Source organism: Microcebus murinus, chromosome 10 (genome assembly GCF_040939455.1).
Source record: "Microcebus murinus isolate Inina chromosome 10, M.murinus_Inina_mat1.0, whole genome shotgun sequence".
Taxonomy (NCBI): Eukaryota; Metazoa; Chordata; class Mammalia; order Primates; family Cheirogaleidae; genus Microcebus; species Microcebus murinus.
This window is the reverse complement of record NC_134113.1, coordinates 61765764-61790238: the sequence shown is the minus strand read 5'-3', so window position 1 is coordinate 61790238 and position 24475 is coordinate 61765764. Positions and strand designations below refer to the sequence as shown.

The 24475-nt window shown below is 53.9% G+C and overlaps 3 protein-coding genes across 6 annotated transcripts; 2 read left to right on the top strand and 1 right to left on the bottom strand.

Annotated features, from left to right (window-relative positions):
- The first annotated feature begins 1722 nt into the window (after positions 1–1722).
- Positions 1723–8828, top strand: STAC3 (SH3 and cysteine rich domain 3). Of its 3 annotated transcripts, XM_012777061.3 has the most exons (12): positions 1731–2005; positions 2750–2816; positions 3082–3349; positions 3576–3673; positions 3882–3954; positions 4832–4929; positions 7176–7242; positions 7399–7448; positions 7693–7778; positions 7954–8005; positions 8088–8225; positions 8392–8828. In XM_012777061.3, exons 2-12 carry the CDS (start codon positions 2751–2753, stop codon positions 8488–8490), a joined length of 1095 nt encoding a protein of 364 aa, XP_012632515.1. In that variant the 5' UTR covers positions 1731–2005; position 2750; the 3' UTR covers positions 8491–8828. The 3 variants fall into 3 exon arrangements, 2 of the variants coding, with proteins under 2 accessions (XP_012632515.1, XP_012632518.1); XR_001157154.2 differs by lacking the exon at positions 7954–8005 and having other exon boundaries at positions 1723–2005; positions 8392–8787; XM_012777064.3 differs by lacking the exon at positions 2750–2816 and having other exon boundaries at positions 1735–2005.
- Positions 8829–11900: 3072 nt separating this feature from the next.
- COXFA4L2 (cytochrome c oxidase hypoxia associated subunit FA4L2) lies at positions 11901–17656 on the top strand. Of its 2 annotated transcripts, XM_020287500.2 has the most exons (5): positions 11901–12070; positions 14845–15079; positions 15871–15959; positions 16749–16809; positions 16932–17656. In XM_020287500.2, the coding sequence occupies exons 2-5, from the start codon at positions 14921–14923 to the stop codon at positions 16986–16988; spliced, it is 366 nt and encodes a 121-aa protein (XP_020143089.2). In that variant the 5' UTR covers positions 11901–12070; positions 14845–14920; the 3' UTR covers positions 16989–17656. The 2 variants fall into 2 exon arrangements, with proteins under 2 accessions (XP_020143089.2, XP_020143088.1); XM_020287499.2 differs by lacking the exons at positions 11901–12070; positions 14845–15079 and adding an exon at positions 15373–15519.
- Positions 17657–17822: 166 nt separating this feature from the next.
- SHMT2 (serine hydroxymethyltransferase 2) lies at positions 17823–22784 on the bottom strand. Its single transcript, XM_012777035.2, has 12 exons — positions 22654–22784; positions 21451–21648; positions 20945–21024; positions 20577–20777; positions 20182–20263; positions 19950–20072; positions 19683–19822; positions 19187–19352; positions 18856–18955; positions 18615–18770; positions 18409–18516; positions 17823–18308 (listed from the first exon to the last, which is right to left on the bottom strand). Exons 1-12 carry the CDS (start codon positions 22684–22686, stop codon positions 18181–18183), a joined length of 1515 nt encoding a protein of 504 aa, XP_012632489.1. The 5' UTR covers positions 22687–22784; the 3' UTR covers positions 17823–18180.
- Positions 22785–24475: the final 1691 nt, after the last annotated feature.

The window sequence follows — 24475 nt, the reverse complement described above, 5'->3', positions numbered from 1 at the left end:
CCAGCTACTTGGGAGGCTGAGGCAGGAGGATCACTTGAGCCCAGGAGTTTGAGGTTGCTGTGAGCTAGGCTGATGCCATGGCACTCACTCTAGCCTGGGCAACAAAGTGAGACTCTGTCTCAAAAAAATAAAAAATAAAAAAAATAAGAGACTTGAACTGACCAGGTGACCTCTGAGGTTCCTTCCAGCCTGTTAATTAAATGATACTCATTTAGGGCCCTCCTGACTGAGCTGGGGAGGAGGGGTGAATGAGGTCCAGAACTGGGTTGAGATGCTGGGCTTATATCTGTCCATCTAATCTTCTAAAAACCCTTCAGGGATGGAGGACTTGGGCCTTTCTTCAATCCTAAAGCCAGAGGATTGGGTCCTACCTGGCAGGAACAGAAGTGGATGTTTCTTACAATAAAAACTACATCAGCTGAACTTGCAGTGCCAAGATGCTGTACTGTCCACATGTGCTCAGCAGTCCCTGTCCTATGCAGCTGAAGAAAGGTGAAAAGCAGAAGTCACCCTACCTGCAAGATGGAACTTTTCCTATATCTGGAGCTTCTCAAAGCTAGCCCTATTGTTCTATAGCCTGACAGAATAGGGCCATGAAAGAGTCTATAGACTGAGAACCATCCAAAACCCCCTTTTCAAGCTCAGTCACCCCTTAAAGAGAGAAAAAAGAGCAGTGGGTGGGAATGACAAAGCACATTGTCCTGGAAACCTCTTAGGTCTGGGTAGCTGTGTCTCTAAACCATGCTCTTTCAGGAGCTTGTCTGACCCAACCTCCAAGTAGTCCTTTATTTCTTACAGATACAAGGGATAAAGCAGCACTGCATCACCGCCCTAAATTTCTCTCCTCTGAAATGGGAGTGTCTCCTATTTCAGCCATGTCACAGTCCAAAAACTAGGGGAAGGCTGCATCCCTATAAGAATGCAGTCTATCTCTTTGACCCATCAGTTTATATACTGGGGTGTCAGAGATGGGAGATGGAATCAGGGAATCAAAAAGGTTGAGGAAGTGTGAAGGTTGGCCATCCTCCCTTTGAGTTCCCAGTTCACATGGGGAGGGGACATTACTTGCAAATGATAGAAACTGCCTATGTGGCAGCTAAAGCTTTCTGTACAGTGTTAGCTTGACCATGTGGTCTAATGCCTGGTCATTAGACTCTCCTTAAAGCCCCTTAGATGGAAGGCTCAGGCTATCTTTTTTTAGTAGCCTTGGCAATTCCCTTCACCCTAAGGACAATATTTTAGAGGAATAGGGGGAAGATATCTCTGGGGACTGCTGGAGGGAACAAAGCAGTACTACATACTCTTCACTCCCTTGCAAGATAGCAAAGTACCCTCCAACTATCCATGAATAAGAAAGCAATCTAGTGAGGCTGATTGGGGAGCTCTGAGAGTTCAAGTTAATCTTTCCAGCTCCCAGCCCTTTCCTAGCCTAAGGGTTTGAGCCTAGATCAATCCTTGTGGGTATATAAACATGTGGCCATAAAAAGACAATGGCTGAGAAGTCTAGTTCCTACAGTAGGTCCAGGGAGGGTAGACTTGGAGAAGTTTTTAAACTATGGGGAAATAAGTTTATAATTCATCTTGACTTTCAGTCATCTAAAACCCTCTTGAATGAGTGTGAAGCATGAACAGAAACTGTCCTTCCCTGAATTTAGCCAGTACTGACTTGCTCACCATAGGTGAAGAATCAGGGAACAGCAGCTCTGGGGGATGGGAGGAGTTAGGGTCCAGCCCTGCCTCAGACCTCCCCGTGTCCAATTTCTCTGTGTCAGCTGTGTTGCTCAGCTGTCCACTTTCCTCCAGCCCTGTCATTTCAGCTCTGACACCAAGGCAAGAGGCTAGGAGGTCTACAAATAGCGTCTGGGTAGCTGGTGTGAGTACGGAGGGTACTGGGGGGGCTTAGCCCCCAAGGAAGAGGACCAGTCCTCCCCCAGCACCACCATCAAGGCCCCAGGGCCTCCCACTTCACTCCACAGACTGTGGACTGACTTAGGGAATCCCAAACGTAAGTTGCCTCTTCATCCTCTTTCCATTTCCTGCTCACCCCAGCTGCCCCAATTTGTAGTCTGTTCAACTTCTCCATTTCTCTCCTTGTCTGTGAGTAGTTTGGGTTTTAGGAGTGAAATTACTACTCTGCTCCAGGATGAACTAGGATTGGAGCATGGGGTGGGGGTGGGATCAGGGAGGGAAATGGAATAGTAAGGGAAGGAAAGGCTCATATTACTCTGAAAACTTAAAATAGCTGAGTCCTGAGGCAGGCTGGGACAGAACTAGGCACGGGGCCCCCAGGGCTCACGAAAGAAGTAGGGGAGAACAAATGTCTTCATCCCTCCATACGTACACACAGGGACACACTTTAAATTTCTAGAAAAGAGGGGATCTGGAAAGGTGTATGTATCACCTCTCTATGCCCACAGATTCCCATGAGAAACAAAGTACCTCTAGGAAAATACCTAAACCCAGTGGCCTTGGGCATTGTATTGGTGCTGTAGACTTGGGGTTGCACTCAGGGTAGAAGGATGGGTATCAGTTTGAGGAACTGACTAGGAAGTTCTTTAGTCTGTTGGGCTTTTTTTCTTGACATTTGTGTAATCTTTCTATTCATAAACCCTGCCAAAGGATCTCTGTTTAACCAAATTTCTCCCAAGGCCTCCCCTTCAAGGAGCACCCTACTGTGAGGGACAGAAATAAGGGAGGGAAGAGTGGCAGTCAGGGATTAGATTTCATAGTGGGGTCCAACCTCTTACAGGATGACAGAAAAGGAGGTGCTGGAGTCCCCTAAGCCCTCCTTGCCAGCAGAAACTCGGCAAAGTGGGGTGAGTCTGGGCCTCTGACCACTGGGTGTGGGGGGCTGGGAAGTCATTACAGCCCCTGAAGAAAAGTGCTTTAATTGATCTCACTTATGTGTGACTCATTTATTGTTAGGATGCTAGCCAAAAGCTGAAGCCCCCAATACCCCCTTTATCCTCAGGCACATTCCTTGCCCAAAGCTCAAAAAATGTCCAACTAGCTTTAGCCCAACCAACTCTAGGGAGGGTGACAGTCCTTTTAACATGGGGTTTCCTTCATTCCCTCCCTCAGCTACAGCGGCTGACGCAGTTATTCAGGAAGGGGTCTACAGAGACAAAGGAGATGGAGATTCCCCCAGAACCCCAGGCCAATGGGGAGGCTGTGGGAGCTGGGGGTGGGCCCATCTACTACATCTATGAGGAAGAGGAGGAAGAAGAGGAGGAGGAGGAGGAACCACCCCCAGAACCTCCTAAGCTTGTCAACGATAAGCCCCACAAATTCAAAGATCACTTCTTCAAGAAGCCAAAGTTCTGTGATGTCTGTGCCCGGATGATTGTTCGTGAGTCATGAAGTGGAGAGAGTGCGATGTTGAAGGCAGGGGGTGGGGGAGAGGGTTTAGGAGAGTATTTGGGCTGTGGCTAGATTTGGCTTAAGACAATTCTATTAGAGATTTGGAGAATAGGGTCCCAGACAGAAAAGGGAACCTAAGAGCTACAGTGGCAGCAGTGGTGCAAAGGAAAAGAGCAATCCAGAATCTTACCCGAATGTTCTCCCCCTCTCCCAAGTCAACAACAAATTTGGGCTTCGCTGTAAGAACTGCAAAACCAACATCCACGAACACTGTCAGTCCTATGTGGAGATGCAAAGGTGCTTCGGCAAGATCGTGAGTAGGCTCTAAGGAGCAAGAAAGAAGGGAGGAGATGTGTTGTCAGCTACCCCCTTGCTGATCCTTCCTCCAATTATCCCATACATTTCCCTGTTGTTTCTTTCTCAGCCCATCTCATACTCTGAGAAGGGTGAGCACTCATGGGAGAGATGGGGTCTGGACCTACCTTGCTACCTCTAATGCTTCCTCCCATCCCATCCCACAGCCCCCTGGTTTCCATCGGGCCTATAGCTCCCCGCTCTACAGCAACCAGCAGTACGCTTGTGTCAAAGATCTCTGTAAGTGCCCCTTATGGGACCTGAGGGAATGGGCAAGCCTGGAGATGGTTTTATGCCACCCCTAGCTTTGGAAGTCAAATTCTGAAACAGAAACTCTATTTCCCATGATTCTCCCTCAACATAATATTTTAATAGCCATTTGGATACAGAGTCAATATTCCCCTGTTTTATAGTGGAAGATTAGACTTAGCTGCAGCTACATAGAGCTAGCAAGAGTAGAGCCAAGACTGAACCTTCAGTTGCTAGCTTCAGATATAAGTTCTTCATGTGAAAAACCATCTCTAAGCAAGAACAAGGATTCGAGACTGTCCTCATCCTTGTTACAGAGTCATACCAGACTCAGGGCCAGAACAAGAGCTGTTCTGGCACATTCATAATTTGGTAACCCTTAAAAACATATTCATTGATAGTTTGCCCAACATTTATTTGGAGGAGAAGCTGAACTCTGTAAGGAGTATGGGTGTAAAAGAAGAACGTGGTGGTTGTAGCACCCCAGCTTGTACATGCCACTCAGCAGAACAAAAGCCAGCAGTTAAGGGACCACTCTCCTTAAAAAGAGAGTAGTGATTCAGAGCATGCCCCAACTCCCAAGCAACTTACCAAAATTGTCTTTCCAGTATCATATAATACTCTCTGGAAGGAGTTCCGGTAAATATTTTTCTCCATCACATTACATCACCAGTGATGTTTGTAGAAACCTTTATAGATTGGTGACCTAGGTATTGCCCAGCTGACCCTTCCCTAATCCTTCCACCCCACACTTCCCCATGGGTATCCATATACTCAATCCCATCTCTCCCTTTGGTGATCTCTCTCTTTACTCCAAGCCTTTCTCTGCCTCCCCAGTAATGTCTTCTTTCTCCACCCATTCTACTAGCTACTGCCAATCGCAATGACCCTGTGTTTGAAACCCTACGCACTGGGGTGATCATGGCAAACAAGGAACGGAAGAAGGGACAGGCAGATAAGAAAAATGTGAGCACCATATCTCCCACTGAGTTATCTCCCAGAGGCCCCATGGGGCAGGACATTTCCCCCTTTGGAATGATAGAAGCTATGGATCCTATTAGAATTACACATAGCCCAATAGACAGATTTTTGCATTGCAATGTTAGAGGGTGTTTTGGACCTGCTACAGCTCACCATAGGTGTCAGGTTAAGAATTCCTGCCATAGAATGTGTTTTCTCAACTCCCTTCTGAGATTGTCAGATTAACCATCACAACCACCTGAAAGCTAGTCCCTGGGCCCTTGGCAGTGCTGAGTGACAGAGGCAAGACCTATGCTTTTGGATTTGGGGAAGAGAACTTGTCATGCTAAGTAATCAGAAAATTACTGATTATTGGCCAAAATTACTGATTATTGGCCAAGAGCAATTTCCTTTTGTAATAGGCTTACTAGGTTGGTAATGCCATAGACTTGCATTCAGAAATTTGTTAGGATATTCTTTTTTTTTTTTTTTTTTTTTTTTTTTTTTTTTTTGAGACAGAGTCTCACTTTGTTGCCCAGGCTAGAGTGAGTGCCGTGGCGTCAGCCTAGCTCACAGCAACCTCAAACTCCTGGGCTCGAGTGATCCTTCTGCCTCAGCCTCCCAAGTAGCTGGGACTACAGGCATGCGCCACCATGCCCGGCTAATTTTTTGATATATATATCAGTTGGCCAATTAATTTCTTTCTATTTATAGTAGAGACGGGGTCTCGCTCTTGCTCAGGCTGGTTTTGAACTCCTGACGTTGAGCAATCCGCCCGCCTCGGCCTCCCAAGAGCTAGGATTACAGGCGTGAGCCACAGCGCCCGGCCAGGATATTCTTTTTTTCTTAGAGACAGGGTCTTGTTTTATTGCCCAGGCTGGAGTGTAGTGGTGCAATCATAGCTCACCATAACCAACCTCCTGGGCCCAAGCAATTCCATCTCTGCCTCCCAAGTAGCTGGGACTATAGGCGTGCACCACCACTCCTGGCTAATTTTTTCATTTTTTGTAGAGACAGGGTCTCACTATGTTGCCTAGGCTAATCTCGAACTCATGGCCTCAAGCAATCCTCTTGCCTCAGCCTCCGAAAGTGCTGGGATTACAGACATGAGCCTCTGGGCCTGTTAGAGTATTCTTATGTCTTTCTGGACAACCAGATGGACCGGGATGGATGATGGTTACAGTTAGATGGAGTCTAAAAATTGGTTGAATGGCATACCCAAAGAGCCCAGGTGCTTTAGAGAGTGTCCAGCTAGAGGGATATTTCTGATGCCTTTTAATTTGGTCCATGGTCTTCACCTATGGACATTTTTCTCACTGATGTAAAAAAAGATATAAATGGTATATTAAGTTTATGGAAATGATAGGAGGAAAAACATATACTGAATAATATATTTAAAACTCTTAGAGACTAGAAGAAAAGGCCAAAAATAATAATAATTTGAAATTTCATAAGGAAAATATACATATCTATTTTTGGATAAAAAACATCAACTGCACAAAAACAGAACTAGAGATCTGGCCTCAAAGTAGTTGATATGGAGGTTGGACACAGATTAGGAATTTCTATGGAGTGAACTATGACTTACAAGGGACTAGCGGTGTGATTTGGCTGCTTCTAGAAGGGCTAGCACACTCATGGGTTCTATTCCTTTTTTATTTTTAAAAATGGTATTAAAATTATTATCCTTAGGTTCTATTCTTTTAGGGAATTATGAAAACTTCTGCCCATTTTTCTCTTACACATTGGAGTATTTTTAAAGGCAGATGGTATAGTGAAGGATCGTGGGGATGATTTGAATGGACTAAGAATGATTAGAGAAGAATGATTAGAAAAGAAATAGAAACATGTCAGCTGTCCTCAGATATTTAAATAATTGCATTTATTGCTGCAGAGGACAAATCAGTACTAATAACTAAAAGTTACAGGGAGACTGTAGGCTTAATGTAGGGAATTGACATAATGACATAGGCTTAATGTAGGGAATTGCCCCAAAATTGCATAGAGTTACTTTGTAAGGCAGTGAACTTCTTGTCATTAACTACATTAAAGCACAATGTAGGTAACCCACCTGCCTCAATGTTTTAGAGAAAGTCCCTGCATTATTAGGCAGGTGGTTGTACTAGATGTTTCCTCCCAGGCTTCTTCCAACCCTGACATCTCATTCTATAGTTCTCTGACCCGACTGTAAAGAGCCAGGGCAAGCATGGTTTCCTAAGACAGAATCTTCCTAACTCTGCTGCCCCCTCCAGCCTCTAGCAGCCATGATGGAGGAAGAGCCAGAGTCAGCCAGACCAGAAGAAGGCAAACCCCGGGATGGTGAGTGTCACCTAGCCACAGAGATGGAGTAGGATCAGAGGCTCAACTGTGGCATGGGGGGTGGAGGAGCAAAGGACAGGACAGGCCCTTTTACAGATAGGTAAAAGAATGAGGACTGCCCTCCAGGAACCAGTTTGTTGGTGTTTCCCATCCCAGGGCTCCCTGAAAGGGATAAGAAGACTGAGAAGAAGACGCCTGATGACAAAGTGAGAATCCTTCCTCCCTGCAAGAACCCCAAGTTCTCTCCCCAACCCACTCATAGCCTCAGCAGAAGCTCACTCTTACTTCTTGGGTTCCCAACACACACCCACAACCAATAAACTCCTCTCAGTTCAGGGACCTGGAAGAGAATTGGATGTAGTGTGTCTGGAGAATGCTCCTGCCTTGGACTCCTGCCCATCAGTAGGGGATAGAGGAGCCCTGAGACTAATCACCTCCTTTTACCCCCAGCACAAGCAGCCTGGCTTCCAGCAGTCTCATTATTTTGTGGCTCTCTACCGGTTCAAAGCCCTGGAGAAGGATGATCTGGATTTTCCGTGAGAGGCCTTGAGGGGTGGGGGAGGATTTGTATGGAGTAAAAGGGGTGAACTGGGCTTCCTATGGGCTGAAAAGGGTCTTGGAGCCTATTGAGGCTGGACCTGAGGCACAGCCAGGGACCTCGTATGTGAGTGAGTCCCCTAAATCCCTGAGGCCCCTCCCTTCCTCTCCCAGGCCAGGAGAAAAGATTACAGTCATTGATGACTCCAATGAGGAGTGGTGGCGGGTAAGAGAAATGGCTGGGGCCAGGGTGGGATATGAGTTGAGACTAGAATTTGAGATTGAGAGATTTATTCTATCTTCCCCAGGGGAAAATCGGGGAGAAGGTCGGATTTTTCCCTCCAAATTTCATCATTCGAGTCCGGGCTGGAGAACGTGTGCACCGAGTAACGAGATCCTTCGTGGGGAACCGCGAGATCGGACAGATCACACTCAAGAAGGACCAGGTAGCTCTGGTGCCCCAACCCAATCACAGGCCTGAATGCTGACCACATTCCTTGGACATCTTATCCATTAATGAGGCTAAAATGAATCTCTCTAAACCCGGTTTCCCCTGCTCTCTTCTGCCTTTTCCCTTGATTCCTCTCCTACCCCTTAATCTTAATCCGCTAGATCGTGGTGCAGAAAGGAGACGAAACCGGTGGCTACGTCAAGGTCTACACCGGCCGCAAGATGGGGCTGTTCCCTGCCGACTTCCTGGAGGAGATTTAGGAGTGCAGGCGCCTGCTGGCGGGAGACACCCATGCCCCCATTCTGGGCGGGCCCAGTAGAGGTTGGGAAGGACAAGGGCTAAAGCAACTGGACTGCCGGGTGGGGGAGGGGTGGGAAGTCCAGCCTGACCGGGCTTCTGGGAAGGGACTGGTTCCCACCCCCTACCCCGGCCTGGGGTCTCGGATACCTGGTGCCTAAAGCAGCTCGCACCCGAAACCCCTCCAGCCTAAGCCTGCAAGAGCTGGAAAGAGAAAATATCTCACTAGGAGAAGTGGGGCGGGAGGGGGGGGGCTAACTGTTGGATGTTGTGAATTTACTAAACTTTTGACAAAAGTTAGAAAAGTTGTTCTTTTATTTGTTTTTTGTTTTTTTTTTTTTGAGATAAGATCTCACTCTGTCACCCAGGCTGGAGTGCAATTATATAGCTCACTGTAACCTTGAACTCCTGGGCTCAGGCGATCAGGTGATCCTCCCGCATAGCTGGGACTACAGGCAAAAGCCACCACATTCAGTCAAAAAATTTTTTTTTTAATGTAGAGACGGGGATCTCGCTTTGCAGACTGGTCTCCAACTCCTTGCTTGCCTCAAGCGATCCTTCCACGTCGACCTCTCAAAGTGCTGGGATTACAACCGTGAACTATAGTGCCAGGCCAAGAAAAGTTGTGCTTTAATTGGGGGCAAGGAGGGGGCCTGCAGAGGGGTGGAGTATCCTCCCCAGCTGTCCCACCTCGCTACTATCTGATAAACTGAGACCCATCTGAGCTGAGGCTGGTGGGAGGTGGGGAGACAGGTGCGTCTGCCAGGCTAGGCCTCTGTTGTAGTGAAGAAAGGGGAGCCGGACTAGAGCCGCCGCCCCTGAGCCCCTGCGGCTGGAAGCAAGATCGCGCAGCAGGGTAGGTCCTCCTAGCTTTTGGTGATTTAGCCGCCCGCAGCCCCTCTTGCATTTACGAACCTGGCTCAGCGCCGAGTAAGCCGCCAGGGGGCGATGCAAGATCTCGGTTGGAGAGCGAGGGCTAGGGAGGGAGTGGAGGGTGGGTAAGGGGAGAGAACCGGAGACACCAAGCCCGAGACCCTAGGCCTGGGAGGGGGTGGGGTGCGTGCCGTCACCATGGCAACACTTCCTCAAGTCCTCTGGGAACTGAGCTAGCTAGGCCGGGGGCGGGGGGGGGCTACCCCCTCCCGTGCTGCTCCTGCCCCAGCCCTTCCGACAGGTACGGAATGAGGACGCTGGGCAGACAGCTAACGGGCTCTCGCGGAGACGCCCCCCTGTGGAGCACCGTATGCAAATAATGTCATTTGCATATGTAAATATGCAAATACGTCGGCCTGGTCAGGGCGGCAGGTGGTGAGGACCGGGAAGGTGTGGGGAAGGGAGCAGAAGGAGACGAGGAGTTTGGGGACCTGGGAGTGGACCAGTAAGAGGCAGGCTGGGGTAGTCGCTTGAGTGGATCAGGCAGAGGGTCTTGAGTTTGGGGAGGGTGGGGGAGGGTCGGCCTGGCTAGCCAGGAGCTCCTCTTCTTGTCTGCCTGTTGTCTGCCAGGACTGAGGTTGGCACCGCCTAGCAAGGTTGGCAGCGGGAGTCCAGGCACCATCTGCTGCTGGCGGGGGGAGGGCAGAGGCTCAGCTGGGCTGGGGAAGAGGAGGGCCCAGGACGGGCGCACCCCCCCTCCTTCCAGAAGGCTGAGGTGTGATGGGGGTAGGGAAGCACACACCAGAAGACTGCGGAACCGGGTTCGGTTCTCTGTTCCCTTTGCCCTTGACTGTCCCGGATGCCTGAGGAGCAGCTGCGGAGTCATAAAGGAAGACCCCCTTGAATCTCAACTCGGCTGGAATATGAGTAGATCACAAGCCCCTGCGCCCGCGCGCACGCACACACACACACACACACACACACACACACACACACACACACACACGCCAACCATACACATCAAGCCTTTTGCCCCCATCCTTCCTTGGGATCTGCCTACCACAAATACGTGAGAGGAGGGACTACGAGTGCTCGAGTCGCCTCTGTTCATCAAGGTCTGAGGAACTCAAAACATCGGAGCCCCCCAGATTCTCGAGAGAGCCCCCCACAATGCTGAAGCAAAACCAATTTACTGGCTCATTGGTCGGCGATGTTGGTGTGTGGGGTGCTGGTGCTGAGGAGCAGGGAGAAAGGCTGTTCTCCCCCTACGCTAGGGGGGCGCCCCCCTCCCTAGCCTCGCCGAGCCGGCAGCTGTCCCTAATTAGAGTGGCGGTTTAATTGGATTTATCAGCAGTTAATAGGAAATTAAGCAAAGGGCCCGAGAGAAGGGAGGCGGGAGGAGGGGGGAGACAGGCTGTGCTGAGCTCGAAGGAGGGATATTGGGGTAGCAGGAGTGGGGACACAAGCCCAGTGTTGCAATTGAGCCCCATGGTCAGGGCCTCCTCTCAGTACTCGCTAGGACTGTTGAGCCCTAGCTCACTGGCCGGAGAGTAGGTCCAGGGAGAAGGCGTGGTAGCCACGGGGTGTGAGCCCCCAGTACCCTCCATCCCACAAGCCACTGCCTGGGTGATGGATGATACTGCCACATGCTGCAAAGGTCATAAGTCTAGGCCAAGGAGCACGCTGAATTGAAAACAGATGGAGGAAGGGCTGATATACTAGGGTAAAATACACACCTGCACCACCTCAATCCGCTTCACTGCCCACCCCACTCTTGGCATAAAAGGGGGACCTTAAAGTCAGAAGATTGGCAGTATGGGGGACAAGATAGGGTACAGAGTGACCCTCTCTTAAACCTCCACCAACAGCCATGTAGGGGACCAAGGATTCTCCTAGTGCAGCCCCCTCTCCCAAACTGCTAAGAGTTGGGGCTGTTGGGGACTGCTGGGTATACTGCTCAGGGGGGGCGCAAGGTGGCTGCACCTACCCTTGAGGCAGGGAAGGAAGCTTGTAGGCAGTCAATGGGGGCCACAGGTCTCTGAGTCCACAGCCCCAGGCGTCTCCTGTCACTGCAACCTCATTATACTGCTAGGCTAACAAGGCCTGCTTCGGAGACCCTGACGACCTCTCCGCCACACTCCACCCCGCAGGGCACAGACGGCAGTTGCTGCAAACGTGTCAGCCTCTGAGTGGGTGTTCGTGGTCAGGGCTCTCTGTGCTCCTGGCAATCATGGGGGTCTGCACCCCTGGCGTGTGGTATGTGTGTGTCTGTGTGTGCCCTGGGTGAGGTATGTCTATCAAAGCCCCAGGTGTGTGCCTCTGAGTGGGTCTATGTGGGCTTTGTCTATTCCCTACTCCCTAGCCCCCATCTCTAATTTCTGTCTGTCTAAGCCCCAGGGTGTCTAGGTTTCTGGGTGTGCACATGTGCTTTGGTGTGTCTACGTGTCTGTGCACTCTGCTTGCCTGGGTTTGCCCCACGTGGGGGCGTTGCGTGTGTCTCTGCTTGCAGGACTGTGTATGTGTGAAAATAAGAAAGATCCACTGGTGAGTGTGTGTTGCTCTCTGCCTGCAGGTGTGTGTGTCTCAGTGACAGTGCGTGGGCGTGTGCCTGGGTGTGAGCCGCGCGGTGGCGTGTATCCGAATGACAGTGTGACGCGTCCGCGCGCCTGGGTGAGTCTCCCGCCCCCACTCCTTCCTTTCCCCATTTTTATTCCTCTCTCCTCTCCGGGCCGGCTCGGCTCCGCCGTCCGCATCATCTCCATCCATTATTGAAGAAACAGCAGCGTCCGCTCCAATCACATCAACACCCCCCCCCCTCCCTGTTCCGCCCCGCGGCCCCTCTGGGTGCTGGGGAGAGGAAAAGCCAAGGCGCGGCGGGAGCGCCGGGTGGGAGCGGGCTTATGACCCTGTGCCCGGAGCCGGGCCAGGCGGGGAGATGCCGGGGTCCGGGCGGAGAGCGCTTTGCATAAACAGATGGCGCGGGCGTCTTTGTCTTGCTTGCTCGCTCGCCGCGCAGCTCCCAGCTCTGCTTCTGTCTGGCTGATGCAATCGTGATCATCTTGGAGCCTCGGGACCTAGCGCCCTTAATAGCGACAGAGGGGGTCAGGGGCCCCAGGGCTGCCGAGCAGATGCTGGGTACTGTGTCTTACCTCCCAGGCGCCGCCTCCACGTCCCACAGCTACAGCGGGAAGACCAAGGCTGCGCCCAGGTGATAGGCATGTGGAGGTGACCAGGAGGAGGACCCGGGGCTGTGCCCCGAGGTGTCCCCAGGCTGTCCTGTTGGACTGCTGCAGCTCCTCAGGGTCAGCAAACCAGAGAATAGGAATAGAGCTGGGAAATGGGGTGTGGGGGAGACAAAGAGAGGCATTTGTAAAGGGAGACACGGGGAGGTAGAGAGATACAGAGGGATGGAGAGACACAGAGACACCGATGAGAGGGACAAAGCCATGTAGAGAGAGAAGCAGAGAGAGAGCCAGACAAACACAGCCAGAATGATAAGGAATAGAGACATAGACATACCCAGAGAGACAGAGCCAGACAGAGACAGAGAGACAGACAGACGGCCTGAAGAAGAAAGAGACAGAAAGAAGGGAAGCCAGAGGCTAGGGCAGGCCGAGTCAGAAGACGAAGGGTAGTCTAGAGACCTGCAGCCCCAGAGTTGAGATGAAGCTCCAGGCCGCCCAGCTCCGAGAGAGGAACCAGCCTGAACCCTGGGTTCTGCCTGTGGCTGGCGAGGCGGGAGCTTCCGCGTCTGCTCTCCGCCCTCCCGCCCCACCTCACACCAGAAGAGTGGAGGCTGCAGGACCCACCGCCTTGGCGGCGGGAGATGGGAGTGGCGGGAATGATGGGCAAGAATCGACCCTGCAGGCGCGGACTCTCCGGCCCAAATGCCGGGAGTGCAGGGCCGGTGCCGCCCCACAGGGGGCGCCCGGGGCCTCTTTCGCGAGCTTGGGTGCTGCTCTGCCTCCAGGGAGCGCCCGCGCGCACCGCCCCCGCAACCCTCAGGCTGCACGGAGCCAGCTGCGTTTGCCTTGCTGCGCCGCCCGTGCGAGGATTAGCGTCCTGGTGCGGTGTAGTGCTCAGCGTCCGGTCCCAGCGGGACTCTCCGCTGTGCCTAATCTGAGGCTAATGACTCCTGCGGTCCCTCATCCCGCTGGCTAGTGTGGCGGGCAAGTGCGGGGAGCAGGAGAGATGGGATCTGGAACCCAAGGAGTTCCGTGTCCCAGATCGGCCCCAGAAGTCACGGTCCGGAGGCGGGTACCAGAGATGGGAGGCGGCTTAGAAACAAACTCACAGAGACAGGGACCAGAGAAGGTGAAGGGTCAAGGAGTCGCGGGGAGGCGGGAGCAGAAGCAGTAATGTAATTTTGTAGCTCGGTTGCGGGACCGAGACCCAGGCTGCAGAAATAGCCGTGGCTCTAAGAAAGGAGTGAGACAGAGGGTCTGGGACACGCCAGGTCGAGGTCACCAGAACTCAGAGAAAGGGCACAGGGAGGCGGGCGAAAGCACGACAGCAAAAGAGCGGGCACAAAGGCCCGGCGTCCCTCCCTGAGTCCTGGCTCCCCAGCTGTGCCACGGAGAACCAGATGTGCAGCCCAGCTGTGCGGCCGCTCGCTCGAGCTCTGGGATTGTTAGTCCCAGAGACTAGAGGGCCGGGGTGCACAGGTGACAGGACACGCCCTCCCTGCCCTAGCCCGGAAAGTGCAGGCGCTCAGGGAGGGCTCTGAGTAGCTGGCGGCTCTGACATCCCGTCAGCCCCCTCCCCCGCCCCCCACACGCGACGCCGCGAGTCTCTGTCTCTTTGTTCTCGCCGAGTCTCTGACACTTTATCTCATTATCCGCCGGAGGGAGGCGGAGAGCCTGGGACCCCGCAGCCTAATTACAACCGCGCTTGTCAGTGCAGGGGGCGGGGGAGGTATCAGCACGCGGGGAAAGGGAGGGGGCCTCCAGGAAGGGCCCTCTCCCTCCCTGTCCCCGGGGCCCAGCGGCGGGCGCACGGCCCGCCCATACCGCCGCTCTTCCCGGGCGGGCTCTGGGGCAGAAGGGACAGATGGGCAGGATACAGCTGCGGATGCGGGAGGGTGGCGGTCAGTGCGAAGTGGGGAGAGGCGGTTAGGGCTCGGCTCAGCATCCCTAAGACCCCAATTCCCCAAAGACTGAAGCTGTGAACCTTCCCACCCTGGCAGCCTAGTGTGCACCTGAGCTGGCTAAGGAACAAGAGGCAGTTCTGTCTCTGTGTCTTGTTTTCTTTCCTACTTGAACGTTTTTTCCATCTCAGCTATCCCCCTCCATTCTCTTCCTCCATCCCACAGCTGGAGGCAGAGAGTGGCCTCCTTGAGGGGCTGCACCTTCACCCCTACCCCAGCAAGTCTCTCAAAGCCCCAAACTGCAACAACTGACTTATTCTATCCTAAACTGGAATTAAGATACACCTGTTTCTTCCAGCCTCCCACCGCTATTCCAGTCCAGCCACAACTTGGAGAACCAGCTCAGGCCAAGAGGAGCTGGGGCAGCTTTAGGGATGTGGGACTATCCTTTCTCTGCACTGTGGAGGGGGCAGGACCAAGTAAGTGCCTCAGGACCTGCTAGTTCCTGGATGGCTCTAGGGGTGCCAAAGAAGTGCTATACATGTCCTCACTGGTCCTGGCACCTCCTGGTTCCACCTCTGAACACTCGACAGGTACATTCTGCTCGGGGTCTATTTGTCTGTCCTGTGGTCACCCCTCCTCCCACCTCTTCAACCAGTCTCTGGGTCCTGTGCCAGTGAGGCCCAAAGCCCAAGTATGACGGTGTCTCTTGGGCCAGATACAGGTATCTGGAGGAGGTCAGAGAACAGAAATCTTTTGGCTCCCCAAAAGCTCCCCTTCCTGCTTTGGGCCAGGAACCCAAGGCAGAAACCAGCTAAGTGAGAGTGGGATGAGTCTAAAGAAGCAGGCTGCTGCGGGGCTGGGCCAGGCTGGGCCGGGCTGGGCTAGGCTGATCCCTCCCTCCCCAGCGGGGGGTGGGACCCCAGGAGGAGAGAGGGACCAAGCCACTGGAGAAGCCAGACACTGGAGAGGCGATATGGCAGGAAACAGTCTTGGGGCCCGCTTATACAGGCAGATCAAAAGGCATCCAGCGGTGAGTTCTGTCCTCAGAGCCACAGATTCTAACTCCTAACTCTCTCCTCGCTGCCCTGCCCTCCAAATCCTCTAGTGCCCTCAACTCTCCTAATCTTCCCCCGGGTTGCCCCCAATCTGTCCCTGCAATATACCCCCATGTCCCTCAACTACCTTGGACGGGTTCACTGTAGGGTGAGGGAGACCACAGCAGAAAATACGGTTGTAGGCGGTTCCGGTACCCTCTCCCAGAAGGGAGGGAGTGCCAGCAGACAGGGGTGGAGGGGTGGGGGGTGCAGAAAAGCTGTAAAGGGCTACTGGTAACTTCAGGGAGGGAGCTGAAAGGCTGAAAGTGCCCTCTGTCTTCCCGCAGCTCATCCCGATGATCAGCTTCATTGGCTTGGGCATGGGCAGTGCTGCGCTCTACTTGCTACGACTGGCCCTGCGCAGCCCTGATGTCTGGTAAAGGCCTGGCTTGGGATGCTGGCAGGGGTCCTCGGTGCGGCAAGGTGGGGTGGGAACGCAGGCACCTCTCAGGAATGGTAGGATGGGTGGCTCTAGAGGGGATCACAGGCCATGAACCTCCGACTTTACCACTGGCCTCTCAGGGCTAGAGCCGGCTGCTGACCTGGGGGACCCTCTCCTTCCCTCCAGCCCACCTGGCCACTCACTCCTCTGTGGCTCACAACTTGGAACTGTGCAGCTCCTGGCCTGGTTGCCATAGCCACGTGGCTCTGCTGGTGGCCTCAGGCTTTTGGGTACCTCTGTGTCCACACCAGAGCACTGGGGCTGTGGCTGGGTGAGCTGCTGGGGCCCAAGGTGGTACAGAGACTTCACCCTCGGCCAGAGGTGGCAGGAGCCGTGGGTCCTCTGGGAAGGGAAAGGCACACCACCCATGGCATCACTGGAATTTGAGACACATGACCGAAACCCCAGCCCCTTGAGATTTCTGCCTGATTCCCACGAAGGACCCTGACCCTGTAGGGAGGGAGAGGGAGTCCCCAAGCTGGGTCATCAGTTTGTCGCCTGACTCAACACTGACAATGGTGACAGGCTTCTTGTAGTAACCCTCGTCAGCACCCACTAACATGCCCCCCCTCAGTCTCTGGGATAGCGCCCAGGGTAGAAGCCAGGGAGGGGGAGGGGTACTAAGGTGGGGGCAGAGACCCTGGCTGGAGCTTGGGGTCACACTGGGTTCCAGAGTCCTAGGTCCCAGGCAGGAAGCCCTAACTCTCCCCTCCTACTCCACAGCTGGGACCGAAAGAACAACCCGGAGCCCTGGAACCGCCTGAGCCCCACTGACCAATACAAGGTACCTCCTGGTGGCTCTAGGTTTGCTCCCCCATCTCCTGGTCCCTGGACCCACCCCTCCCACACTAGGAGCAAAGGGAGGCTTGGGGTGCTCATTGCGACCTCCCCTCCCTCTCCTCTTAGTTCCTTGCTGTCTCCACGGACTATAAGAAGCTGAAGAAGGACAGACCAGACTTCTAAGCCAGGCTGGGCTGCAAGTTCCATGTAAACCACAGCCAACCTGCCAGCCCACTCATTTCTTCCACTCCTCCCCTCAGCCCCCAAGGCGTTGGTCTGGCCACCCTGTCCAGCTCCTGCTTACCCAGGCCCAGTTCCCACGAGGGGGGGGAGGGGCAGCTCCACTCCCACCCTCCCTTGCTCCCAGCAGCGGAAGCACCTCTGACCCTTGGCTGGAGTCCCGAGTGGAGGAGGAGGTTGTCAGGAGGGAAGGCAGCAGCAGGGGTCGACCCAAAAGGTCCAAGGCAGCCCCTCCGCCCTCCTACCCAGGCTTCACAGGGTGTGGCACAGGCTACGTGTTGAACGAGGCTAACGTGAGCCAGCAGGAAGCAGAGGCCTCTGAGTGCCAAGCGACGTGGCAGGCCCCATGTTAGCCTAGGCTTTGGGCGCCAGCCCAGGGGCGGCACTGCTCAACTCAGGCTGCCTCAGGCCGCCCGGCCTGCTCAGGATAGGGCACTTTGCTTCCAGAGAGGCAGCTCTCTCCTCCCCTGCCCAAGGCTGCTGCCTCCCTTCGTGTCACACCTGGGCCTCCCCCTGCAGCTCCCCACCGTCCCCTCCCTTGCATCCCTCTGTCCCCTGGGATCAAACAGAAGCAGCCGTGGGCAAAATACAATTTCATTTAACAAATTGAATTTGCTGCGCCTGCTAATCACGTCTGGTGTTGGCTCTGATCAGAGACAGAGAGAGGAGGCTGCAGCCCCCGGGGTCCTTGTGGTGGTGGGAGGAAAGGAGGCACACGTGAGGGAGATGAATCACTGCTTCGCCCAGGGGACCCCTCCCACAGTAATAGACACTCAGGACAGGCTGGCATTTTATTAGATAAAAACAGGAAGGAGGGTGCCTACCCACCCCTTCCACTGGCTCAGAAAGGTACTCCCCCTGCCCAAAAAAGAGCAGGAGTCTGGAACACTGCGATGACAATGGCAGAGGGTTAGAGCACAGAGCTCCTGGGCCCTCCTTCTAAATCTTATTACTAAAAAAAGAAAAAAAATCTTCTCAGCTACAAATTCTGGGAAGGCAACTATACTTTGCTCTTGCCCTAAGTGGGAAGCCTTCCCTCCTCCATAAAAACCAGAAAGGCCTTCCCTTGCCTTCCGCTGGCCCGGCGGGGCAGGAGAGTAACGTCCAGTCTGTGGGCCTCCTTTCCCAGGTGCCTTCAGTGCTCATCAAAACCCGGCATGGGGAAGGCCCTGGCAAACAGCTCCACCCGCTGCCTGAGCTCGGCCAGACGCTGGCTTGTTTCTGGGTCCTTGAGCAGGAAGGATTTGAAATCCTGGAGTTTGGCTAGAGAGGGGTAAGAGAAACAAGTGGTCAGAGCTCCAGGGAAGACAGCAGACAGTGAGTGGGAACTGGCTGGTATGGGGGCCTTTCTTGTCCCACTCACATGTCTTGCTCTTCACCTCCAAGCCAATGTTGACCCCTTCATCTATAAAGTCTACAACTCTCCGGAAGTCATCCTCACGGAACTGCCGAGAGGTCAAGGCTGGGGCCCCTGTCAGAGAGGCAGAGAAGGGAGGATTAGCATAGCCCAAGCCCACCTGGGAGCCGTCCAGTGTGGGGGCCCTTCTCTCCTCAAACCCCAGGTCTCACCAAGCCTCAGGCCCCCAGGTGTGATGGCACTTCGGTCTCCAGGACAAGTGTTCTTGTTGGCAGTGATGGATACAAGCTCCAGCACCCGCTCAGCCCGAGCTCCGTCCAGGCCCTTGGGCCGCAGGTCCACCAGCACCAGGTGGTTGTCAGTGCCACCTAAGGGCAATAATAACTGGGTAGTGAGTGGGTCCCAGGCCTCTGCCTGAAGCTACAGAGGCCTTCACCCAATCCCCTGGCTCACCAGACACCAGGGAGTAGCCTCGCTCTAGTAGGGCGTCAGCCATGGCCCGAGCATTCTTCAGAACCTGCAGGGAGTACTCCCGGAACATGGGGGTGCAGGCCTAGAGATGAGACAGCAGCATCTGTGACCCCAGGCCTGGACCCAACCCCTGGCCTGCCTTGCCCTCTTGCCCCTTCACCTCCAGCATAACTCTGTGACCCCAGCCTTGACCCTTCCCATCCTGGCATTTCTATTTTCCATTCCATCAGCCCCAGCATCAGTTAGCAAGCTGCAGGGTCTAAGCCTCCAGGCCAACATCTCCCACCCACCGCCCAAGGGCAGGTTCCCCAACCTGCTTTAGGGCCACAGCTACTGCAGCAATGGCATGGTTGTGGGGGCCCCCCTGCAGGGATGGGAACACAGCAAAGTTGACTTGGTCCTCAAATGTGTAAGGGATCTCCCGGCCAGTCTTGGCGTCCACAGCCCGCACTCCCTTCCGGTAGAAGATGAGTCCTGACCTGTGTGGGAGGTGGGTGGTCAGAATCTAAGTTGAAAATAAGGACAGGGGATGGGGAAAGCAGAGGAAGCTGGCTGCCACCTCAGAGTCCATCTCAATTGGCTTGCCCACTGGAGACCAGTGGTAGGGGCATTAGCCCCTCACGCCCATCCCCAAATCCCCTGCCAGGGAATGGCCACCATGGGCAAGAGAGGGAGAATCATCGCAAGCGGGGCAGGAGTCTTCAGAGCTGCAGTCGGAATGAATTCCTCTCAGATCCAGCCCGACCATGTCCCGGGGAGCAGAACGTGAAGGCGGGGAAAGGCAAGGCCCAACCTCAGGGGATCCTGACCTGGCCCCTCGAAGAGTCTTGTGAGTGGTGGTGGTGACAATGTCTGCATGCTTGAAAGGTGAGGGGATCACCTTAGCAGCCACGAGGCCACTGATGTGAGCCATGTCTGCCAGCAGGTGCGCCTTGACCTCATCACACACCTGGGCGGGTACAGGGATAGGCCTCAGCCTGGGCAGGGCCCAGACGGGCCAACCCGAGGCTGCCCCTTCTCCCAAACCTCCCGGCCACCCCCTGGGGAGGTACCCGGCACTCCAGCCCCCCACCAACCTCTCTCATGCGGGCGTAGTCAATGAGGCGAGCGTAGGCGCTGGTGCCAGCTATGATGAGCCGGGGTCGGAAAAGTCGAGCAGTCAATGCCAGCTGGTCATAGTCGATGAGGCCAGTTTTGGGCTGGACAGACAGAAGAAAAACAGTTAAAGCCCTGAGAAGGAAGCAGGGCAGCTCACTCTCCTCCCTGACCCTGAGGGCCAAGCCCCTCCCCAAACCCTGGAGCACTCACATTGAGCTTATAGGGCATAGACTCAAAGAAGATGGATGTGGCTGAGATCCGCTTGACGTCAGACATGTAGCCATGGGTGAGGCTGGAAGGGAGAAGAAGTAGAGGGCCTCAGAGTGGAATAAAACCCAAGACTTAACCACTCCCTTCCTGCTAAGCTCCATAGGCCTCTGTCCCTCCAACACTGGTCCTAGCACACGCCACCTCACTGCTCTGTCCACTCTGTGATGGGCACTGATGTTACTGGGATCTCATCTTCCTCAATGACTTTAACATGCAGAACAGGGAGAGGCCTGTTCCATCCATGTGGCCCATAGCAGGTATTCGGTTCAAAAAATAACTCCTTTCCCACGCCAATGCCGCCCACCAAGTCCATCATCCACCCCATCCATACTCACTGGCCCCCATCGGGCAGGTCCAGCCCCATGATTCGGTCGTGAGGCTGCAGAAGGGCTGTATAGGCAGCCAGATTCGCTGGGGACCCAGAGTAGGGCTGGACATTGACTCCCCACTGTGCAGGATCCAGGTCAAAGGCTTCCAAAGCCCGGCGCTGGCACAGCAGCTCTATTTCGTCCACTACCTCTGTTCCCCCGTAATATCTGCCATGGGAGAGGGGGACATAGGGCACAGAGAAAGGCCTCACAACCAGTAGCAAAGGACTGGCAGGGTCACTCCTCAGTAAGCACCAGCAGGGTACAGGCAGGTTTCCCCACCGAGAGTGCCATCCCTGACGTTGCCCTCCAGCCCTCTGGTGCCTGGCCCTCACCTCTTGCCAGGATAACCCTCCGAGTACTTGTTGTTCAGACAGGACCCCAGGGCCTCCAGCGCAGCTCGGCTGCAGAAGTTCTGGGGTAGGGGGGGCAATGTCAGAAGGTATTGAGCCCCTTACCCTGGACTCCCACAGCCCCACCCTTCCAGAGCCCCACAGGCTGTAAGGGGGAGCCAAGCTCCGCAGAAGGCTCTGTTCACTCAGAGGTCCAGGCCTGGGGCAAGACCACCTGCCCACTCAAACTTGTGCTTCCAGGCTCCTCTTTCTTCTTGGGAGGGAGGGACCAGACAAGACTGTAGGAGCCCTGGAAGCTCCCTAAAGTCCCAACTCCATAAATTGGCCTGGCCCTGCCTTTGCTTCAGAGGACAGTAAAAAAAAGGGAGATAAGGGCCAATAGTAAGGCTCTAGTCAGAAAGGAAGATCTGGAGAAATATCTGTAAGATGACTTGTTACTTCTTGCACCTATGGTGGCCCAACCTCTACCCCCTCTCCCCAGGTCCCACCTCTGAGGCAATGAGCTCCAGGCCACGACACTGCCTGTCCTTCTCCTTCTGCAGCAGCTCCCACATCTCAGGGTCACTGTCCGACAGACTCTCCTGGCCTGTCCAGCCCCTAGTTGCTTCCCCAGTCTGCGTCTGGGCTGCCTTGCTGTGCTGAGCCCGAACAGCCATGCTGGCCAGCTGACCACATCTCCGCAGAGGCTGGAGGCAGGAAAAGCCAGGGTCAAATGAAAACAGTCTCCCAGTCACCCTCTGCCATGCTTATAAAGTGCTCTGGCTCCGCTGAGCAACCAGCTGTCCAGCCAGCCTGTTCCACTTCTCACCACCCCCACCTCCACCTCCACAAGTCAGTTCTAGAGCCAAGGCTGAGATCAATGTCCAGGGGGTGGTTCTGATTTGCTCCATTAACGACACCTCAGAATCTCCCTCCACCTTACTAGGTGAACTACTCTGTGAAGCCGCAGGGCAAAACTTGTCCTCCAGAAGTCTATGTCTCCCAAACCCCAGAGAGGGCCACTGACATTCCAGAAGCTCCCCAGCCACAGGAGCCAAAAGACATTCCTGCAGGACCTCCATAAACTGATATTCCAGCCAGGGAAAAAGGCTGAATCAGCAGGGGTTAAGGCCACAGCTGTACAGGTGGCTTCCAGAGCAATGGAGATGGAAGGGGAGACCTTTAACAGTCCCTGGGGAAGAGGTGTGGGGGGCTGTGGGGGCAGGGTGTTTGTGTGAAGGGCGACCAATATCCATATCCTGTCCTCCTTGCCCCCCACCCCTTTCCACCTCCTTCCAGCCCACACTGCCGCAGGACCCCTGCCTGATGCAAGCAGTCGGACTCGGTTGCATCATCAGCACAGCTTAGAGCTGAGGGGAAAGGCTCAGATTGTGGGGCCCGGGCCAAGGACCCCGCTTGTTCCCCAGCCCAGGGTCCGCGGGCACCCAGATCAGTCCTCTCCCCTAATGCCACGTGAAATGGGCGGCCACGAGGCCCTCAGGCATCTGATCGCCAGAATGGGGAGTGGAGGGACCCAGTTCACCACACGCTCCCAGGGGTCTCAGGGATTCTCTAGTTACGTGTCCGCTCCCAGAGGCCCCAGACCAAGTGCATGGAAAAGCCAAGAAAACCCCAGAGTTTGTGAATAGGAACTAAGGTAGGAAGGGGCTTCCTTTCCACTGGTTACCCAGTATCCGGAGCCCAGTTCTTACCGGAGCCGCCCAGAGCAAAGAGAAAGGCAGCATCGCAACCCGAAGTCACAGGGGGTCCAGACACCAACTCTGGCCTGGGACAGCAAGCTGTCGGAAAAAGACCGGTCGTAGGGCGCATGCGCGAGAAGAGCGACCGAGAAGCCAGAGTTAAGGGGAGGGACCCACGCATGCGTAATGGTGACCTCTTTGTGGCCTTCAGGGAATTGTAGTTTTTCCACCCTCATTTATCCTCATTTCCTCATTTGTAGCCCCAGGGTTAGAGGTCTTTGCCTGAAAGAAAAGAATTCTCCTCGTGTTGCCCCATCTCCTTACTGTCCTGAAGCTTTTCAGGGATTTTTTTCCCCCTGTTGGTTGTCCTAGACAAATGTTTATTTGGTGCCTACTAAAAATCTAGCGTTTTATATTAGGCTATCTGGGAGATCTGAAGATTCCCATACAAGATAGAGAGCTGTGGTGCACTGGAAAGCACCCTGGTTTGGAAGGATGAGACCTGAGTTCAAGCTCCAGCTCTGGGACTAAGTAGCAAATCAACCTGTGTAGAACTCTGTTTCCTCATTTATAAAGCCACAATAAAATAGTGTGTGGTGGAGATGAAACGAAACTTTGAATGTGAACATGCTCTGTGATGGATTGTCCTTCCCCTCTTCTTCTGACTCACAAAATTGCCTCCTCTATGGCCATCTCCTCCTCCTCCTCAGACATCTAGGAGCAGAGCAAGGTGCCTCCTCTTGATTTTGCACCTGTTGCATTTTGTTACCTGTTCACCTCTTGATGTCCCAGCAGTCAGTGAGCTCTCTTTATAACCCCCAGGGATACAGATCCTTGGGACTGAAGGGATCTTGCTTTTAGCCTGACTTCATCTGGAAAAAAACCTTGAGGGTGGGATACATTGACCTCTCCAGGAGTAGGTTCCCAAACCTGGGCATCACAATGATGGGTTGGAAAATATAATATAAATATAAGTGTGAGTGTTGTTGTTGTTGTTTGGAGACAGAGTCTCACTCTGTTGTCCAGGCTAGAGTGCTGTGGTGTCAGCCTAGCTCACAGCAACCTCAAACTCCTGGGCTCAAGAGACCCTCCTGAGTAGCTGGGAATATGTGTGAGCATCATCATGTCCGGCTAATTTTTTTTTTCTTCTTCTTTTTTTTGGAGACAGAGTCTCACTTTGTTGCCTGGGCTAGAGTGAGTGCTGTGGCATCAGCCTAGCTTACAGCAACCTCAGACTCCGGGGCTCAAGCGATCCTATTGCCTCAGTCTCCTGAGTAGCTGTACTACAGGCATGCGCCATGATGCCTGGCTAATTTTTTCTATTTTTAGTAGACATGGGGTCTCACTCTTGCTTAGGTAGTCTGGAACTCCTGAATTCAAGTGATCCTCCTGCCTTGGCCTCCCCAGAGTGCTAGGATTACAGGTTTGAGCCACCAGGCCCAGCCTCCTCAGAGGTTCTAATTCAATGGATCTCAAAGAGTGGGCATTTGCCCACTTATGCTGACAACACAACCAGACCTCGCCTCAGTGGTTCTGATAAGCAGTGGTTTTGAGAACCATTGCCTTACATAGCAATATTATACCTTCATTCAACAGATATAATCAGCCCCCACTCCATGCCAGGCATGCCTTAACCCTGGAGGTATATGAAGAACTCACTGATGGACGGGACATCAAGAGGTGAACCAGAAACAAAATTTGACAAGTGCAATAACAGGCAGGGACACCTCACTCTGCTCTCAGATATCCAGATGTATCAGGTGAAGACAGAGAAGCAAGAGGAAGAGAAGGAAGAGGAAGAGGAGGAGGAGGAGGAGAGGAGATGGCCACTGAG

What these genes read in the sequence shown, in the direction of transcription:
- STAC3 (XM_012777061.3), top strand. Translation starts at nt 2,751, where the DNA reads ATGACAGAAAAGGAGGTGCTGGAGTCCCCTAAGCCCTCCTTGCCAGCA. An exon ending in CGCTTGTGTCAAAGATCTCT is followed by an intron (nt 3,955 to 4,831) that starts GTAAGTGCCCCT and finishes CCATTCTACTAG; the next exon opens with CTACTGCCAATCGCAATGAC. An exon ending in AGAAGACGCCTGATGACAAA is followed by an intron (nt 7,449 to 7,692) that starts GTGAGAATCCTT and finishes TTTTACCCCCAG; the next exon opens with CACAAGCAGCCTGGCTTCCA.
- COXFA4L2 (XM_020287500.2), top strand. Translation starts at nt 14,921, where the DNA reads ATGTGGGACTATCCTTTCTCTGCACTGTGGAGGGGGCAGGACCAAGTA. An exon ending in CTGCGCAGCCCTGATGTCTG is followed by an intron (nt 15,960 to 16,748) that starts GTAAAGGCCTGG and finishes CCTACTCCACAG; the next exon opens with CTGGGACCGAAAGAACAACC. An exon ending in GCCCCACTGACCAATACAAG is followed by an intron (nt 16,810 to 16,931) that starts GTACCTCCTGGT and finishes CTCTCCTCTTAG; the next exon opens with TTCCTTGCTGTCTCCACGGA.
- SHMT2 (XM_012777035.2), bottom strand. Translation starts at nt 22,686, where the DNA reads ATGCTGCCTTTCTCTTTGCTCTGGGCGGCTCCG. An exon ending in CTTTGCTCTGGGCGGCTCCG is followed by an intron (nt 21,649 to 22,653) that starts GTAAGAACTGGG and finishes TCCTGCCTCCAG; the next exon opens with CCTCTGCGGAGATGTGGTCA. An exon ending in TGGAGCTCATTGCCTCAGAG is followed by an intron (nt 21,025 to 21,450) that starts GTGGGACCTGGG and finishes CCCCTACCCCAG; the next exon opens with AACTTCTGCAGCCGAGCTGC.